Source organism: Megalobrama amblycephala, linkage group LG8 (assembly GCF_018812025.1).
Source record: "Megalobrama amblycephala isolate DHTTF-2021 linkage group LG8, ASM1881202v1, whole genome shotgun sequence".
NCBI lineage: Eukaryota > Metazoa > Chordata > Actinopteri > Cypriniformes > Xenocyprididae > Megalobrama > Megalobrama amblycephala.
Window position 1 is genome coordinate 4,746,800 of NC_063051.1, and position 20,146 is coordinate 4,766,945.

Here is a 20,146-nt window from a genome sequence, read left to right on the forward strand (position 1 = left end):
GAGCATTCTGTTAAAGATCTAATGAAATATCAATACAATTTAAAATAATATAATTTAAATTTAAATATATTTTATTATATAATTTATACCTGTGATGCAAAGCTGAATTTTCAGCATCATTACTCCATTTTTTTTTTTTCAGGATTCTTTGATGAATAGAAAGTTTGAAAGAACAGTATTTATTTGAAATATAATTTTTTGTAATGTAAAATTTTCACTTTTGATCAATTTCATCAATCAATGCAATTTTGCTGAATAAAAGTATTAGTAAAAAAAAAAAAAATCATATTGACCCCACATGTTTGAATGGTAGTGTAGCTCTGTGTTACATTAAAAAAAGAAAACCATATAGGTTTAAAATGAAGTAAAGGTGAGTAAATGACAGAATTTTAAATGTGTGCTGAATCAATCCTTAAATAATTCAATTTACAGGCAACATGTCTTTTTGTGAACCAAAAAAATGGGTTTGGCTGTTGAGCGAAATGTGGTAGAGGATATTTTAGTATTCAGTTCACAATACAGATGTCTCCATGGCTACTGTAGGAAGAACTCTAGGACTTCAGTGCATGCTTATCAACTAGAGGAGAACTCATTTTAAAACAGACACTTCAAGCACATTTTTTTAGTGACAAACACTAACTAGAGAGACAAAACATGTATGTTCTTGGACAGAAAATCAATTGAAAGACATATCAACATACAAAGTTATAACAAGGGGTGTAGAGATAATCTAAAAATTAGGGAATAATCATGGCTCATGAATATTAATTAGGTGATGTAACATTCAGTCAGTAGTCATTGCAGAATTGCTAAAATCTGGGAAACCATCATAAGATTTTTGTTTGTTCAGTTTTTGATACGTGTTTTCTTCTCACTGTGGCAAATAAAAAAACTCTCTCCCTCTATATATATATATATATATATATATATATATATATATATATATATATATATATATATATATGTGTGTGTGTGATACACAGTATCTCGCAGAAGTGAGTACACCCCTCACATTTTTGTAAATATTTTATTATATCTTTTCATGTGACAACACTGAAGAAATGACACTTTGCTACAATGTAAAATAGTGAGTGTACAGCTTGTATAACAGTGTAAATTTGCTGTCCCCTCAAAATAACTCAACACACAGCCATTAATGTCTAAACCTCTGGCCACAAAAGTGAGTACACCCCTAAGTGAAAATGTCCAAATTGGGCCCAATTAGCCAGGTCTCGCATCTAACAAAAGTTTGTTATATATATATATATATATATATATATTTTTTTTTTTTTACTACAAACATTTAAATTTTTGTTATTTTATGAATATGTAATGCACGCAATATTAAATGCCTGGACACCAAAATAAATACATCAATCAGAGTTTCGCTAATACCGCATGCCGCCACAAAGTTCCCCTGGGGAGAGGCAATATGCAAAGCAACCTGACAAAGCTTCTCTGAGAAGAAAAAAAAATATATTGCTACAATACACTCAATGCAAAGATCCCAGTACTACAAGAGGCCTTGAGACATACATTATTCATGTAGCAAATGCGAACGGGTGCTGCCAAAACTCAAGTGGCTACTATTCAGAGTTGCGAGCCGCCCGTATCCTTCATCACCATGGTGATTAGCGAGCGGAGGGAGGGTCATGCTCCCTGACGGTTTAGAGGTTGTGGTCATTCACAAAAAGGATAAAGCGTACGAGTCTGAGCCGCCCCGTCTCTATTGACGTGCGTCGCTGAACTCTGTGCTTCAATTAACACACTGCTGAGAACCAAGAAGCCTCGTTATCACGGCACAGGCCTAATGATGTCCCGCACCGCCAGCGGACAGGGATTCCTAGCAGGAGAGCAGCGCTACAGTCTCAGGAGGATACTGTGTACACAACGCTTTAGTCACAAGTATGCTTGGCGCCTTCAGAAAGTGTTTATCTGAGATAAAGAGGCAGACTGTAATATGTCAAGGAGAAGTCATGGCTAGACGGAGAGGCAAAACTGGTTTGACACTTTTCAGTGGCTTTACAAAGTAAATAACGTTATACACAAACAGGCCTTGAAGGTGTTATAAATTCTTTTTTGAGAAAACCACACATGAAATGTTTCTACAATCCCATAGATATTACTGAAATGGATGTCTTGAGAAAAGTAAAGAAAGATATATATATATATATATATATATATATAAACTTTTAATCAGCAAGGATGCATTAAATTTATAAAGTGACAGCAAAGAATTTTTAAATTTTACAAAAAATTTCATTTTAAATAATTATGCCGTTCTTTTGAACTTTCTATTCATCAAAGAATCCTGAAAAATCCCGTATCACGGTTTCCACAAACAAATTAAAGGGGACCTATAATGCCCCTTTTACAAGAAGCAATAAGTCTCTGGTGTCCCCAGTATGTGTCTGTGAAGTTTCAGCTAAAAATACCCCACAGCTCACTTATACCACTTTCCAAAAGAGGGCGGAGCTTTAACAGCTCACACTTCAGTTGCTCAACAACAACAAAGCTGGAGAATCTCACACAGCCAAAATATAAAAAAGAAAAGAAAATAAAAGTAAAAGAAAATATCTCCCTTTGCATTGAACTTTGAAACTTTACAAATGTTGTTTATGCTCAAACAGCAACATTACATACTAACTAAAGTTAAAAAAGTGAAATCATAATTAACCACCCCTTTAAGCAGCACAACTGTTATCAAGATTGATAAGACATGTTATAAGAACAAAATATGAGCAGCAAATCAGCATATTAGAATGATTTCTGAAGGATCATGTGACACTGAAGACTGGAGTAATGATGCTGAAAATTTAGCTTTGCCAACACAGGAATAAATTACATTTTGAAATATATTTAAATAGAAAAGAGTTATTTTAAACTGCAATATTATTTCACAGCATTCTGCCCACTTAGAAACAGCATATTTTCCAAGACCTTATGAGAAAAGAGGTCTAAAAACGGAATTGAATGAAAGAAGTCATGCATTTGACCCAACATACCATGTTAATGAAATGGCAAAAGTAATAAAATAAATAATAATAAAAAAGACCAGCATACGGGGTCAATGTGATTATGCTTACTAACATAATCAGTTTACAATTTGGACTATTTTTAGCATCAAAGAATTTGCCATCAAAGACCTGAAATCTAATCTAGAGTCTAGCTTTAAGTCAATGAAAATGAATGAAAGAAAAGCAGAGGTCCAGTGTGAAATGACCATTATTAGTTGTTCCTTGCAACTGATTTTCAGTACATTTTTTAACCTTCACGAGGGAATTTTTCCAAAACATTTAATTCTTAATTCTTATCTACTGTGTGCTATGATTAAAGTGCTTCAGAGTGCAGACCTTTTTTGTATTCCTAAATTGATATATAGGTCTCAGCACCTAATTAGCTGGTGAATGCTTTGATTCAAAACATTTAATTGAAATAATTTCTCAAATCATAATTATGGCTGTATAAATCAAATCAACATCAAAAATCTATAAATAATAGTCTAGACCAAAACAATAAATGCTTTGCTGGAATGCACTTGAAATGATCGTCCAGTTGCAGTTTTAGTTAAAGGGTTAGTTCACCCAAAAATGAAAATAATGTCATTTATTACTCACCCTCATGCCGTTCCACACCCGTAAAACCTTCGTTAATCTTCGGAACCCAAATTAAGACATTTTTGTTGAAATCCGATGGCTCAGTGAGGCCTCCATAGCCAGCAATGACACTTCCTCTCTCAAGATCCATTAATGTACTAAAAACATATTTAAATCAGTTCATGTGAGTACAGTGGTGCAATATTAATATTATAAAACGACGAGAATATTTTTGGTGCGCCAAAAAAACAAAATAACGACTTATATAGTGATGACTGATTTCAAAACACTGCTTTAGGAAGCTTCGGAGCATAATAAATCAGCGTGTCGAATCATGATTCAGATCGTGTGGCAAACTGCCAAACGGCTGAAATCACTTGACTTTGGCGCTCCGCTCCGAACCGCTGATTTGACATGCTGAATCATTACACTCCGAAGATTCCTGAAGGAGTGTTTTGAAATCGGCCATCACTATATAACTCGTTATTTTGGTTTTTTTGGCGCACCAAAAATATTCTCATCGCTTTATAATATTAATATTGAACCACTGCACTCACATGAACCGATTTAAATATGTTTTTAGTACCTTTATGGATCTTGAGAGAGGAAATGTCATTGCTGGCTATGCAGGCCTCACTGAGTCATTGGATTTCAACAGAAATATCTTAATTTGTGTTCTGAAGATAAACAAAGGTCTTACGGGTGTGGAACGGCATGAGGGTGAGTAATAAATGACAGAATTTTCATTTTTGGGTGAACTAACCCTTTAATGGGAGTGTTTTATTCATGTTCAGTTGTTTTCCTAAAAAACACTTCTTATTAACACCACCTGCTTCTGAGACAGTGAATACAGATATCTGACTGCCACAGGTCACTATAGTGTCAGCTGAGGCCCATAACTATAATATTATTATGTATCAGATAACAGATAAAAAAAAAAAAAAGCCTTTTTCGGGACATTTTTGGTCCGACCCCTGGTTAATTTCTGACCCTGGACAAAGATAATTCTCTGAAAAGCACCAAGCACCATGTGCTCTCAGAAGAAGAAAGAAGGTCCATAAAACTATTAAGCACTTCCTGGAGTAATGTGGTTGGTGGAAGTCCCGTAGCAGTGGCGTCGGTGCTTCAAACATTTGCCATATTCGTTTTCTCCCCGTGGGAAGTCATTATTGAGTTAGGATTGTAGAGGCTTGTTTTCTCTGTCTCTATCTCTCCCTCTCCTCCTTCACTTCTGCGGTGAGAGAATGCACGCTTGCGGTGGAAACAAAGGCCCCTTTTGGGGCGAAGGATAATGTTGTACACAATTCAGTCATTACGACGGCACTGTTGTGGTTCGCCTTAATTAACCAAGAAGGGGCGGCTTTCAAGGTTGGGAGAAGGGGGAAATAAAAACAAGCCTGCCGCAACAAAGACACACTAGAGGCAGCTTGAGAAAATAGTGGAGACCTTTATGTCTAGAGAGAGATGGGGTGAACCTGCGGTGAATTACTCGTCTACTTTAAACAAAGCTCTCAGACTGCGTCTACATTAAGCTCTTAAGATATACAAACCAAGGACACATAAGGATGAAATGTACCTCTGCCTTTTCAATGAGATTAGTCTTAAAGAACATTTAAAATGGCATAAAATGGCATAAGACCAGATTATCACAGACTCATGAAGTCATTGAAACTAAGAAAATGATTCATTATAAGTATGAACTGTGAGTTGTACACATTTCAGCCAAGTCCTAACCACATTAACCGTTTTATTTATCCAAAGTGACTGCATGAATGGTGCATTCTAGGTTTTGCAAATTGGTGGCATTGCTTGATTCAGTCTTTTGCATATTACAAGAGAGGATTCTGGGAACTGGAAGCACCATCACAGCTCAGACTGACAGTACAAGCCAAAGTGTTCAAATGCCGCTAAACCACACACCGAGAGTGAATATGATCCACTTATCTGTGTGAGCTCTAAGACCAGGATCACTTTCCTCACACCAGCGGGACACTTCAATCCTCCCTCTCTCTCTTTCTCTCCCTCTCGTATCTCAGAAGCGTGCTCAAGCAAGACTATGAGACTATGTCCTACAGAAAAAGGATAGTGTAAATGTGCAGAAAGGAATTTTCTGTCATAGGACACACAATGTAAGACTCTTGTCTAAATGTTTTAGTAAAATCTGTAAGTTAGTAATCGTAAGTTAAATCTGTATTTTATTTACAAAAGATTTATACGTAAAGAAGTGAACAATACATAGTATTAATGAAAAGTAATCTTTTCTTTATCTGGTATTTGTTATATTCATACTTTTCTACATAGTAATATGTACTCCCAGGGTGCGGTTTTCTGGGGGAAGATGAAGGGGATTTCCCCCCTCTCCTCTAAATATCCCTGCCTCTGCTGAATGATTTTTATCAGTGGTTGGGATAGAATGTATTGTCCCCTCAACAGTGATCAATGCTACTTCACCAATATACCATATAAAATATCTAAAATAAAGATACAAAGTAAAACGCTGCAACACGCACATTTAAAAAACAACAACAAAAAAAAAAAAAAAGGAAGTGCTTCTGCTCGTGTGATGAGAGATGACACTGCACGTTTAAATTAGTGTTTGACAAATTTTTTCTCATAACAGCGGAAAGAACTTGAAATACATTTTTGTCACACAAATAAGAGTAAGACATACAGTGGGTACGGAAAGTATTCAGACCCCCTTAAATTTTTCACTCTTTGTTATATTGCAGCCATTTGCTAAAATCATTTAAGTTCATTTTTTTCCCTCATTAATGTACACACGGCACCCCATATTGACAGAAAAACACAGAATTGTTGACATTTTTGCAGATTTATTAAAAAAGAAAACCTGAAATATCACATGGTCCTAAGTATTCAGACCCTTTGCTGTGACACTCATATATTTAACTCAGGTGCTGTCCATTTCTTCTGATCATCCTTGAGATGGTTCTACACCTTCATTTGAGTCCAGCTGTGTTTGATTATACTGATTGGACTTGATTAGGAAAGCCACACACCTGTCTATATAAGACCTTACAGCTCACAGTGCATGTCAGAGCAAATGAGAATCATGAGGTCAAAGGAACTGCCTGAAGAGCTCAGAGACAGAATAGTGGCAAGGCACAGATCTGGCCAAGGTTACAAAAAAATGTCTGCTGCACTTAAGGTTCCTAAGAGCACAGTGGCCTCCATAATCCTTAAATAGAAGACGTTTGGGACGACCAGAACCCTTCCTAGAGCTGGCCGTTCGGCCAAACTGAGCTATCGGGGGAGAAGAGCCTTGGTGAGAGAGGTAAAGAAGAACCCAAAGATCACTGTGGCTGAGCTCCAGAGATGCAGTCGGGAGATGGGAGAAAGTTATAGAAAGTCAACCATCACTGCAGCCATCCACCAGTCGGGGCTTTATGGCAGAGTGGCCCGACGGAAGCCTCTCCTCAGTGCAAGACACATGAAAGCCCGCATGGAGTTTGCCAAGATGGTGAGAAATAAGATTCTCTGGTCTGATGAGACCAAAATAGAACTTTTTGGCCTTAATTCTAAGCGGTATGTGTGGAGAAAACCAGGCACTGCTCATCACCTGTCCAATACAGTCCCAACAGTGAAGCATGGTGGTGGCAGCATCACGCTGTGGGGGTGTTTTTCAGCTGCAGGGACAGGATGACTGGTTGCAATCGAGGAAAAGATGAATGCGGCCAAGTACAGGGATATCCTGGACGAAAACCTTCTCCAGAGTGCTCAGGACCTCAGACTGGGCCGAAGGTTTACCTTCCAACAAGACAATGACCCTAAGCACCCAGCTAAAATAATGAAGGAGTGGCTTCACAACAACTCCGTGATTGTTCTTGAATGGCCCAGCCAGAGCCCTGACTTAAACCCAATTGAGCATCTCTGGAGAGACCTAAAAATGGCTGTCCACCAACGTTTACCATCCAACCTGACAGAACTGGAAAGGATCTGCAAGGAGGAATGGCAGAGGATCCCCAAATCCAGGTGTGAAAAACTTGTTGCATCTTTCCCAAAAAGACTCATGGCTGTAGATCAAAAGGGTGCTTCTACTAAATACTGAGCAAGGGTCTGAATACTTAGGACCATGTGATATTTCAGTTTTTCTTTTTTAATAAATCTGCATTTAAATGATTTTAGCAAATGGCTGCAATATAACAAAGAGTGAAAAATTTAAGAGGGTCTGAATACTTTCCGCACCCACTGTAATTCGAAATAATAATAAAAAAAAGAAAGTTTCAAAAACAATAATAATAATAAGAAGAATAAATATAAACATATAATAATATGCACTCCTGAGTTTGGGTAAAAAAATGGCTAAACACTAAGCTTTTAATTGTCTTAATCACAAATTATTGGTCAGGAAATTAGCTAAATTTAAGCAAATGCACTACTTAAAAATCCATTGCAGTCTCAGAAGAACATCAAAAGAGAGAATGAAGTTCTTGGCAGAATATGTGAAGTTTGATTTGTGAATTGTGTGGAGTGATAAATCACAATAAAATGATATGCACGGTGATGCTCCAGTGTTGTGTCTCTGAGAATCTGCTGAGAAGTACAAATGCATCTCTTGCACTGTGAAGCAGTGAAGAGGTGTCATTGTGTGGGGAGCCTTTTTAGCTGCTGGCAGTGGTGAGTTCACTGTGAAAAGTCTTTTAATGCTTTGGAGTACAGGAAAATATTGCAGAATGGCTTGCTAAGTCCATGAGGCTAATGTTTTGGCCTGGTCAGAGTCCAGATTTGAACCTTATAGTGAATATTTGGTCTCACATTAAATGTAACTGAACTGGGAGAAATTTTTCGACTACTCATTAACTGTTTTAAGCCATTAACATTGAGTGGAACAACACTGACTCTTCTTCCTGTAAAAAGCTTTCTGCAAGCTAGGGAAGGCTATTCTGTGCTAAGTTACTTTATCTACAGTATTTGTGTAATTCTTGCTAATTTCCTGACCAGTGATTTTTGATTAAAATGGTTAAGACCATTTAAAGACCACTAACTATTTTGCCATTTTTGGCTTGGCCCATTTTTACTGCCCAGAAGTGTACATGTACAATAATTTTTAACGTTATTTCAGCTTAAAAAATTGTCAAACATTTCTGTATCTTCCCAAGTATAACTTCCATTATTATTATTATGCATATTTTGTTTTTTTGTTGAAGTCTAATCATTACTCAATTGTGATGATAAAACTATTTATAAAAAAATTTTACAAAAGTTTTTGCATTTTGGTTATCGAATACTTATGCTGCGTTCACACCGAACACGTCTGGGGCGTCTGATTTACATGTTAAGTCAATGTAAACGCGCGTCTAGACGTCCTGCGGCGCGAATCGGCCTTTGGCGCGCGAATTGAGCGTTCACGCGCCTGACGCGTCTGTAAGCGAATTGAGCGTCTGAGTTGAAAAATCTGAACTTTGGCGAAAATTTGCGGTGTGTTAACCAATCAGGGACTCTGCTTTGGTAGTAACGTGTTTATGACGTGATCAGCGGTGGAGACCAGAACAAAAATAATAGTCGCTGTGTGTGGCCACCCTGAGCTCTATGATGTGTCATCATATTTTTATCGAGACAGGAATAAAAAGGACCTTGACTGGAAGAGGATAAGCGAAAAAATTGGACAAGCTGGTTAGTTGTAAAACACTTTGCATGATTTTAGCCGTTGATACTAGCCCACCTGCTCGCTAGCAAAAGCCGGCCGGCATAACAGAGTTAAATTGCCGCTAATGTTACTGGTTTCCAACTGACGAGATGATGTGTTTATTCAGAGGATCTGTGCAGAAAGAGATGGAAGCCCCTCCCATGATGCGAATTCGCGTCTGAACACACTTTGTTTAGATGCGCTAATAGAGCGAATTTGACGCATGTTTGACTTCAAAATGTTCAGCGTCCAACTAGATGCGTCTGACGCGAATTTGACGCCCCAGACGCGTTCGGTGTGAACGCAGCATTACACATAAAAATAATTTGTATCATTATTGGTTATAAAAACAACAAACACAAGTCTTAGTAAACCCCTATTATTCAGAAAATTTTAGTAGCAGAATACATCAATGTTAAGTGACAAATATACCTGCAGATATTTCTATGCTACGTGCCAAAATCTTCTAAACACACTATTAATTCCACTATTAATTCCTTTTTTCAATCAGCATGCAGTCATTAGACATTTTTCCCAAACAACACCAAAGCTGATCAGTATGATCAGAAGTAAACCTCTTGAATTGGACGTAAAGCTAGTGAAATGTCAGAGAACAAAACCAAAAAGGTCACGATCAAACTCAAAGCCATCCAAACTGAAGTGACAGCAATCCTTAATAACCCAAACAGTGCTATTAACCCGCACACACACCAAACAGAGATATTTTAAGCCTGATTTCCCTCAGTGCTAGAGGGGGATTTCACAATTCACTTAGCTACTGAAGCAAGAAGCGAAAACAGAGTTTCCCACACCTCTTTACTCTGTCGTGATTTAACACTAACTGACAACAGTAACGTCCACTCTGGGGCAACTGACCACAAAGCTTTACGAAACCTCTGACCCATGTGGCCCCTGGAGGCCTCTTTACGCTCAAGCCAGGGGCTCGAGTCCCTGGAGAAAAACACTTGGCTGAGCGTCAATACTCTGACAATGTGTCGTTTCTCAATGTCAGAGAAAGCAACTTTCTCATCCTGTCAAAAGATAAACCCTTAAGCTCACCTTTAACAGGTTGCCATGGTTGCCGTTCGGAATCCGACTGACCCAATTAAGGAGTTTGAACACAAAGGGAAAATGGAAAGCAAGGCTCTGTCAGATAACAGCTCCATTGCACTTAGTGAAACACAGTAAGTTCCACCTTATCTTCTATGTTTTCTAAACTGGCTGAAGAGTCGACTCACTGGAGTGATTCTGAATGCTGGATGGGAGGAGGAAGAAAAGATAAGAAAATGCCAGTGCTCTCAGTAGTCTGGCACCAAATCTCAGAGTACAGCATCAGCGGCACACATTGAAATGTGTAGCAGAATCTGCGCTGACCGTAATTGATTGGAGAGCTGCTATAAGGTGACTTTTGAAAAAGAGGACAACTGTATATTCTGGGCCCTGTTTACACCTGGTATTAAGATGCACTTTAGTCGATCGGATCACAAGCGGACGACGCTAAATACAGGTGTAAACGGGGTCTAAAACGTTTTGAGCTTGTCCACTTTCAACCACTTCCAGAGGTAGTAGAAAACGTATTCAACTGGATTGCTTTCGTAATGCAAACGCTCATGTGGTCGAATGCGTTCGAAAGAGCGCAAAAGACCGCTTACTCTCTGCTTAAAGACCTAATGCGTAAACATTATGGGAAGCGCAGAATTTAAACTTTGTCGGCTGAAAATTCTAATTTGGTTTGAAGACGAAAAACATACCAAGCGCAATGTTCTCTCACCATTCCTGATTTCTAACACGCACTGTTTGCCGTAGTCTTGCAGCTAGAAACTTGCTCTCAGTGTTTTTCCGTAGTCTCTGGACGGGTTAAAATGTCCATTAGATCGAAAGATCTGAAAAAACCCATACATTTACTCGCCCATAGACCCCCCCCTCGAAGAAATCAGGACAGAAGTGGTTGAAAGTGGACAAAAGAGACTAAAATTATTTAAATATAGATTAAAATATCAGGTGTAAATGGGTATGCGTCTCCCTCGTCCACTTGTGATCCGATCGACCAAAACCTTAATACCAGGTGTAAACAGGGCCTTGTGTGTTTTGCAAGCTTAGCTAATGTCCGTAGGCAAAATCTTCTATGAGTTTTCTTTTCATACAAATGAGTTGTAGTTTTGCAGCCTCTCTCTTGAGCACAGAGATCATTCCATACAAGATATTTGTTAATGCTGAATACATTCAAGATATTTGTAACTTCTGAATGCTTTTATGGTGCATTTTTTGACAGTCTGTTAAATGGAGAAAAAAAAAAAAAAAAAGCATGTGAAAAAAACTTTTTTGTGTGTTCCATGTAAAAACATAACAGCATGCAGGTTTTAAACACCCTGAGGATGAGTAACTCATTAGGGAACATCTGCAATAGCAGATGGATATGGGACAATTGTCTGACACTATTCCAACCATACATAAAAGGACTGAGGGATGGTGGCTAATCGTCAGGCATGTTGCCATCAGAATGTCAAATAATGATTCATGGAGCCGTGTCAGTCAAAATGCCAGAAAGAGGAGTGTCCAACTCAATCCACTTTTTTTCGCTGTTGATCGGAGGGCCAGTAAAAAGATTTAAATCACACTTGAAGTCTTTAAGACGTCATAAATTTGATCATGACATTCTGGCAGTCTGGAAGACTTCAAGAGTGAGAAAGCTGGTCAGATTGCAGAGAGACACTATAAATCATCCCTCAGGGGCAGCAGTTATTAATCCCAGCATTCATCACAAGCAGCTGATCATGTCTGACTGCCGAAAAGAGATTTGAGGAGGAACTGCTGCCACAGATGAGACTGGATAACATCTATAATCCATAGATCTCACAAAGGCTACGTTCACACAGTCAGGGGTGAATTTACTAAACAGTTGCACCACATTTCATGCCAAAAACCTGCAAGAACAGGATGCAGAATGGATGGATGGATGGATGGATGGAAATGTTAGAATTTCCATAAATCCATCCATTGTTATGCCGATTTCAAATTCAGTCCACTGACAGACAAATAAAACGAAAGCTGGATGGATGGATTTCACATTCAAAATTTCCATCCATCCATTCATCCATCCGTCCATCATTCTTTTGATTTCAAATTCATCATTTCCATTCATCCATCGTTCTTTCGATTTCAAATTCAGAATTTCCATCCACCATCCATCATTTTATCTATCTGTATGTCTGTGGATGGATGGATTTCACTTTCAGAATTTCCATCCATCCATCCATCCATCCATCCATCCTTCTTTCTTTCAAATTTAGAATTTCCATCCGTCCATCCATCCATCCATCCATCCATCGTTCTTTCTATTTCAAATTCAGAATATTCATCCATCCATCATTCGATCTATCTGTTTGTCTATCCGTATAGATTTCAAATTCAATTTCCATCGATGGATGGATGGAAAATCTGAATGTTCCATCCATCCATCCATCCATCATTCTATCTATCTGTATGTCTGTGGATGGATGGATTTCAAATTTAGAATTTCCATCCATCCATCCATCCATCCATCCATCCATCCATCCATCCATCCATCCATCCATCGTTCTTTCTATTTCAAATTCAGAATATTCATCCATCCATCCATCATTCGATCTATCTGTTTGTCTATCCGTATGGATTTCAAATTCAATTTCCATCGATGGATGGATGGAAAATCTGAATGTTCCATCCATCCATCCATCCATCCATCCATCCATCCATCCATCCATCCATCCATCCATCTATCTATCTGTATGTCTGTGGATGGATGGATTTCAAATTTAGAATTTCCGTCCATCCATCCATCCATCCATCCATCCATCCATCCATCCATCCATCCATCCATCCATCCATCGTTCTTTCTATTTCAAATTCAGAATATTCATCCATCCATCCATCATTCGATCTATCTGTTTGTCTATCCGTATGGATTTCAAATTCAATTTCCATCGATGGATGGATGGAAAATCTGAATGTTCCATCCATCCATCCATCCATCCATCCATCCATCCATCCATCCATCCATCCATCCATCTATCTATCTGTATGTCTGTGGATGGATGGATTTCAAATTTAGAATTTCCGTCTATCCATCGTTCTTTCGATTTCAAATTCAGAATTTCCATCCATCCACCTATCCATCATTCTATCTATCTGTATGTCTGTGGATGGATGGATTTCAAATTTAGAATTTCCGTCCATCCATCCATCCATCCATCCATCCATCCATCCATCCATCCATCCATCGTTCTTTCTATTTCAAATTCAGAATATTCATCCATTCATCCACCCATCCATCATTCGATCTATCAGTTTGTCTATCCGTATGGATTTCAAATTCAATTTCCATCGATGGATGGATGGAAAATCTGAATTCCATCCATCCATCCATCCATCCATCCATCCATCCATCCATCCATCCATCCATCCATCGTTTTATCTGTGGATGGAATGGAAATTCTGAATTTGGAACTATTTTGCACTCTAAAACAAGACTGACAACCGCATTTTGCCGCTGTGTGAAGGCAGACAAAGATAACTCGCTTAGATAACTGGACTGGGGCGTCCTTCTGGGAGGAGTTTTTTGGAAAAGAGAATTGTTTAAATAATCTGACAGAGGGTATGTCAGATGTTGAAAACGCTGTCACAACAAACCTGCTATGATAACAGGGAGTTGTCTACACAAACCAGAGCAGTGGGGATTTGATCAAATGCTCCAGCACTTAAAAGGAGGAGCAAGTCTCCTGCAGTCACTTCCTATGACAAGAGGGGCTTTTTCTGAACTCAAAGGAAAAGTTTGCAGCACTGTTTCAAGGCGACTAAAGATACTCTAAAAGGAAGTAAACTGGAAATCAATTTTCAGTGTGATGTTGAGAAATGTCAAACGCCTCAAGGCAAGTATGACTAAGACACATCATCGGCACTAGAGTGCTGTCACAAATCCTGCAAGTTGCGCCGGTCTGGTTTTCTTCTGTTCTGTTCAATAATGTACCAAAGAGGGAGAGGAACAGAGAAACAAAAGTAATCAATCGCAGGTCAATGCTTCTGATGCCTCAGATGGTGCATTTAGTGGTCGATGGAGAACACAGTGCCAAGTCACCCTAAGGACACTTATTTCCCTCCTTTTAAATATTTTATGTTCATTTTACTTTAAATATGAGAGGAGGGAATAAAGACATGATAGTGCTTTGTCTAATTTGCCCTTTTGCTCAGCAAAAGCGACCGAGTTGTCCAGCTTGACAATAGAACTGTGCAGTTCTTTCCGGACCATGGACAAAGAGTCTCTGTACCCACCTCTGCTCTCTCCGTCTCTTTTTCTCATTTTCTCCCTTTGTCTCATTGAGAAAACAGGCACATTTAAACTCTGCTATTTTACACATCCATTATTAATTAGCTGTCAAGGCCGTATTCTTGCCAGAAAATCTACACTTTGGCAAAACACAGGACTGAAAAATCTCGGTGTAATCCCCGCAGGACATTTATCGTGTCTGGGCATCGAGCCTACAATTTCAGATGCACATTTTTCAACTGGACTCTTTATAGACAAGCGTACGACTTTAGCTGAACACCAGCCGGGAAACAGAGTATATCTCATTACTGAATTATGCTATAGTTCGCATTTTAAACGTGGAAGTGATTACAAAAAATGCCGAGCAGAAATCATGATTGCGATACCATTCATCATGAATCAAGTTCAAGCACTGTGGTTCTGTTTAACTAGCAGAGACTGAACTAAAACAAAAAAATATGAAATGGATCGTTTGGACTCTGTTTCGCATTGTGCCTAAGAAAGTCAATCTGACCAAACCTGACAAAAACATGTATGGAGCTTATCTCACCACTAAAAAGAAACTAATTAGAACTAATTTTTCTAAAAAAAGAATATAGTCTGTTTTTGGGACCATTTTGACATGATTTTTCATGACAATTTCCCCGCAATTCTCATTTCCATAATGCAAAGAAAAAAAACTCATTAGAATAAAATGAGAATTAGTAATTAAAGTTATTTAAATATATTTCATATTAATTATGTACAACATTTATTGTTTAATTTTACATTTTTCATGGTAGCATTAGTACTTTATTATTTATTAAAAGAAAATGGGGTGAAAATATGCTTAACCATCATGGAAATATCAAAATGCAAGAATCTCTCTTTATGCAAAACATAATTTCTTACTCTCATCTTTTGATTTTGGTGTGAAATGTGACCTGGACATGATTTTGTGCACCCAACAAGACCCCTTACACCTGGTAAAATCACTATAACTCCATCTCTTGTGGCTTACTACTTTAATGAACCTGTGGTTTAGCTCTCAGCAGGGATTCATCAATCCGGTATAATTAGCAGACAATCAGATTGTGGACCTTGTTAATTTTAGGTTGGCTGATTAAAGCTGATATTGTGCTGGACTGAACATACTTGACCCTCTGGATCCAGATGCAGTAATCTGTGATGTAGAGGTCATTGAGGATATAGGCCGGATCGTTCTCCCGGAAGATCTTATGGATGGCCAGCAGACATTTCAGGATGCAGGCCTTCCCTGTGACAAAGAAAACATGCACTGAATCAGTCTAAACACGGAAGGATGTGTTCATTAGTGAGGTTTATGCTTAAATCAGAGGAGTAACAAAAAATTAAAGTGATAGTTCAACCAAAAATGAAAATTCGGTCATTGATTACTCACCCTCGTGTCGTTCCAAACCCGTAAGACTTTTATTCATCTTTGGAACACAAAAAAAGATATTTTTAAGAAAATCTGAGAGCTTTCTGTCACTCCATAGACAGCCTACGCAACTAACATTTTGACGCTTCAAATTGTTCATAAAGAGATTGTAAAACTAATCCGAATGAATCGAGTGGTTTAGTCCAAATTTTCTGAAGAGACTCGATCGCTTTATTTGATAAACAGATGGAATTTAGGCTTTTATTCACATATAAACATTCATCAACTCACACATCAGATATGATAAACTGAAGCTCAAGAATGTTCGCTTGACATGCGAGAACCAATGATGTTCGCTCTTGTGTGTTTCGGAGCACGTTTGAACTTCTGCAAGAGGTTTGTTCTCGCACGTCAAGCAGGTTCGGTTGAGCTTCTGTTTATGTTCGTTGATCAATGTTTATATGTGAATAAAAGCCTAAATTCAATCTGTTCATCATATAAAGCGATCGTGTCTCTTCAGAAAATTTGGACTAAACCGCTCAATTCATATAGATTAGTTTTACGATTTTTTTATGATATGTCAGTTATATGTCAGTTATGTAGGCTGTCTATGGAGGGGCAGAAAGCTCTCAGATTTCCTCAAAAAGATCTTCATTTGTGTTTCGAACGTGAACGAAAGTCTTACAGGTTTGGAGCAACTTAAGGGCAAGTAATTAATGACAGATATTTCATTTTTGGGTGAACTATCTCTTCAGCTGAATCTATATTTTCTGTAAATAGTTTGCTTTTTATTCAGAAAACAAGATAAAAATAGAGATACTTTTTTTTTTTTTTTTTTTAGCCGTGAAGACAGAGATTAACTGTGCAAATTTTGTTGGAGCAAAAGGGGAAATCTGAGCTGAGCAGATGCTTTTTGAGATGATTGTATTTTCCATTCTGGCAGATGCTTCTACAATACAAAAAAAACCACACAAACACCTTAAGGGCACCGTGCCAGAGCGATGATATTTGTTGTCATAACACCCGTCTCCCAAATAAGGTGCAAAAATATCCCCTCAGCGGAATGCAACGGGCTCAGTTGTGAAGCGAAAGCAGGACCGCAAGGATTCTCGAGCCGCCCACAGAATAGCCTGGCAGTCGGTGGAGACATTCCAGCCGCCTCAGAAAACAAACACTGCACTCGCACCGAGGAAAGCCTTACACAAACATTTGGTTCCCATTTAAGCTGGAGCTCTTACCCAGAGAAGCCGCCGTGGCTTCCAGCTTCAGGACATGCAAGAAAAACTCCAGGAACTTGAACCGTACTCTGTCTTTCTCCATTCTTCCTTCCTCTCTCTCTGACTTTCATCCATTTATAATTGAAGGGTTTTCTACTTTTCTTCACTGCTCCCTGGGAGAGTGGAGGAAAAGAAAGCTTTGGATTCTTCCGAAGACCAGCTGTGGGACTGTGCGGTGCAGTGTGTGCTGGCTTTAGATTGCATGTTGAGTCAGTTAATCATGTGCAGCAATCAGGCGTCTCAGGGGAAGAAGTTGAGGGGAGGAGAAGAAAGAAGAGAGAGAAGAGGAATGGGGTGACAAGGTGAGATTCCGGCCCTGGAAGTACAGATGGTAAAGGTCCACAGGGTGCCAACATTTTAAAGGACAATCTCACAAAGCCTGTCAAAAAACATGCCTAGGTCATATTTCATCCAAACATTCAAAAGAAAGTAAATTTAAAAAAGTAGAATTAAGAAAATGAAACTCATTATCAGTCCTTCACTAGCTACTGTCCTGAAATGTGACGTCAAAGTCACTGGTAAAACTTCTACTATAATATAATGACATGTTTGTGATTTATTTGTTGCTTGCAAAACATAAAATGTCATCAGTATACACAGCTTTCGAGTGGAGAAAGATGTCAGTGCTTAACTGTCATGAGAATACTATAAAAATGCATAACAAAATAAAAGGTCCATCAAACAGGCTTCGTATTTTTTATTCGATTTTGCCATGAAATATGACCTAGATTTGTTGTTGACAAGCTTGGTGAGATTCAGCCTTAAACCACCAATTTAGCAATCATACAAAAGGGTGATTCTGACTTCTGTCTGTGTGGAAAACCCTTACACGAGTGAACAAAGCAGCTATCCTCGAGAAACAGCAGCAAAAATCATATTAAAGAACATTGACATCAAATTATGCAGCATCAAATGGCCTACATCTATCATCGTGAATCCGGCAATGTACTTTTTAAGATTGATCACGTTGGCTTAAAGATGACAATTCCTGCAGAGCAAAACAATGAATCTCAATAAGCTACAGCAGAACTTAGCAAAAAAAAAAAAAGTCAGGCTCTGAATGATGTAAAAGAGCTATTTAAATGCCATGAAAATGAACCCGCTTCCAAATCAAGATATAAAACATCTTCCAAAAAATAAAACACAAATGTATACTACCATTTGAAAGTTAAATTGATCAAATTGATTGATTAAACTGATCAAAAGTGACAGTAAAGTAATGTATGTTACAAACTATTTCTATTTCAAATAAATGCTGTTCTTTTGAAGTTTATATTCAAAGAAAAATAATGTATCATGGTTTCAACGAAAATGAAAATTTGATGTTTATCTGCTTGCCCCCAGGGCATCCAAGATGTAGGTGACTTTGTTTCTTCAGTAGAACACGAATGATGATTTTTAACTCCAACCGTTGCCGTCTGTCAGTCAAATAATGGGAGTGAATGGGAACTCCATCTATAAGAGTCAAAAAAAAAAAACATGCACAGACAAATCCAAATTAAACCCTGTGGCTCGTGACGACACATTGATGTCGTAAGACACGAAACGATCGGTTTGTGCGAGAAACCGAACAGCATTTATATAATTTTTTACCTCTAAAACACCACGTCCAACTGCACTCCACATCCGGTTAGTGAGGTCTGATCGCGCTCTGACAACGGCAGTGATGCCTAGCACTCATTGAAGCAAAGCACGAGACATCACTTCCATCACCAGAACGCGTTTTCTGACTTCACTAACCGGATGCTGAACGCAGTTGGACATAGTAGTGTTTTAGAGGTAAAAAAAATTATATAAATACTGTTTGATTTCTCGCACAAAACGATCGTTTCGTGTTTTAGGACATCAATGTGTCGTTATGAGCTGCAGGGTTTAATTTGGATTTGTCTGTGCATGTTTTTTTTTTTTTTACTCTTATAGATGGAGTTCCCATTGACACGCATTATACGGCTGAAAAATTATCATTTGTGTTCTACTGAAAAAACAAAGTCACCTACATCTTGGATGCCCTGGGGGTAAGCAGATAAACATCAAATTTTCATTTTTGGGTGAACTATCCCTTTAAGTAGCACAACTGTTTTCAACATTGACAATAATAAGAAATGTTTCTTGAGCAGCAAATCAGCCTATCAGAATGATAGACTAGAGAAATGACTGCTGAAAATTCAGCTTTGCATACCAGAAATAAATAATTTTTTAAAATATATAAATAGAAAACAGCCCCTGAATTAAGCCTAGCATATATAAGGGGTATTTAACATGGTGCTATGGCGGTAACAATGGCAAAAAGTTGGGAAACACTGTGCTAGCTTACAAGCCGATACCAGTGCAGAGCAAAACAAGCAGAAACTGAATCCAAGCTATGCAGTTAAATGAAATACAGTCATGCCCCTGAACGTTTAGATTATATATGAGCGTTTATATTTGCCCACAGTGCATCTTTTAGGCCGTTATCCATAGACTCCCTCCTCAATCTCCTTGAGGGCCGCTGACTTTAGCAGGATCTCTCGGAGAACAACCAGACAAGCTGCCAGAGGGCTGTTCAAATATTTACCCCTGGATAGCATTTCCATCACGGCTTTCCTTGTGCAGGATCATTAATGGGTTTGTTTTCCTACTACCTACAACTGTTTGCTTTCACTGCTGGTTAAACGAAGTGCCTCAAATTAGAGTACACACACATCAGATACACACCTCCATTCATGTTTCGCCGACAAATTAATTACCCAGAAGTCACGGTGTGACAGGGCAGCCTGCTTTCTGAGGGGAGACACACCGCTGTTACCGTTCATTAAAGGGGAGCCTTATTGCTTGTGGGGCTTTGATGGTTGTAAATCTACAAATTGTAAACTGGAGTGAAATGTCACAGACTCTGCGTGAAAAAATATATGACAGCGAGTGAATTACAACCCAGCGGTGTGTTTAGACACCTGCACCTTGAGGAGAAGA

The 20,146-nt window shown here is 38.4% G+C and overlaps 1 protein-coding gene across 1 annotated transcript in view; it reads right to left on the minus strand.

Annotated features, from left to right (window-relative positions):
* Positions 1-20,146, minus strand: part of shq1 (SHQ1, H/ACA ribonucleoprotein assembly factor) — a 51,303-nt gene that overhangs the window by 2,439 nt on the left and 28,718 nt on the right. Inside the window, exon 11 of the mRNA XM_048198859.1 lies at positions 15,677-15,797. Within this exon, the coding sequence (XP_048054816.1) occupies positions 15,677-15,797 (121 nt within the window). The remainder of the gene's footprint in view (positions 1-15,676; positions 15,798-20,146) is intronic.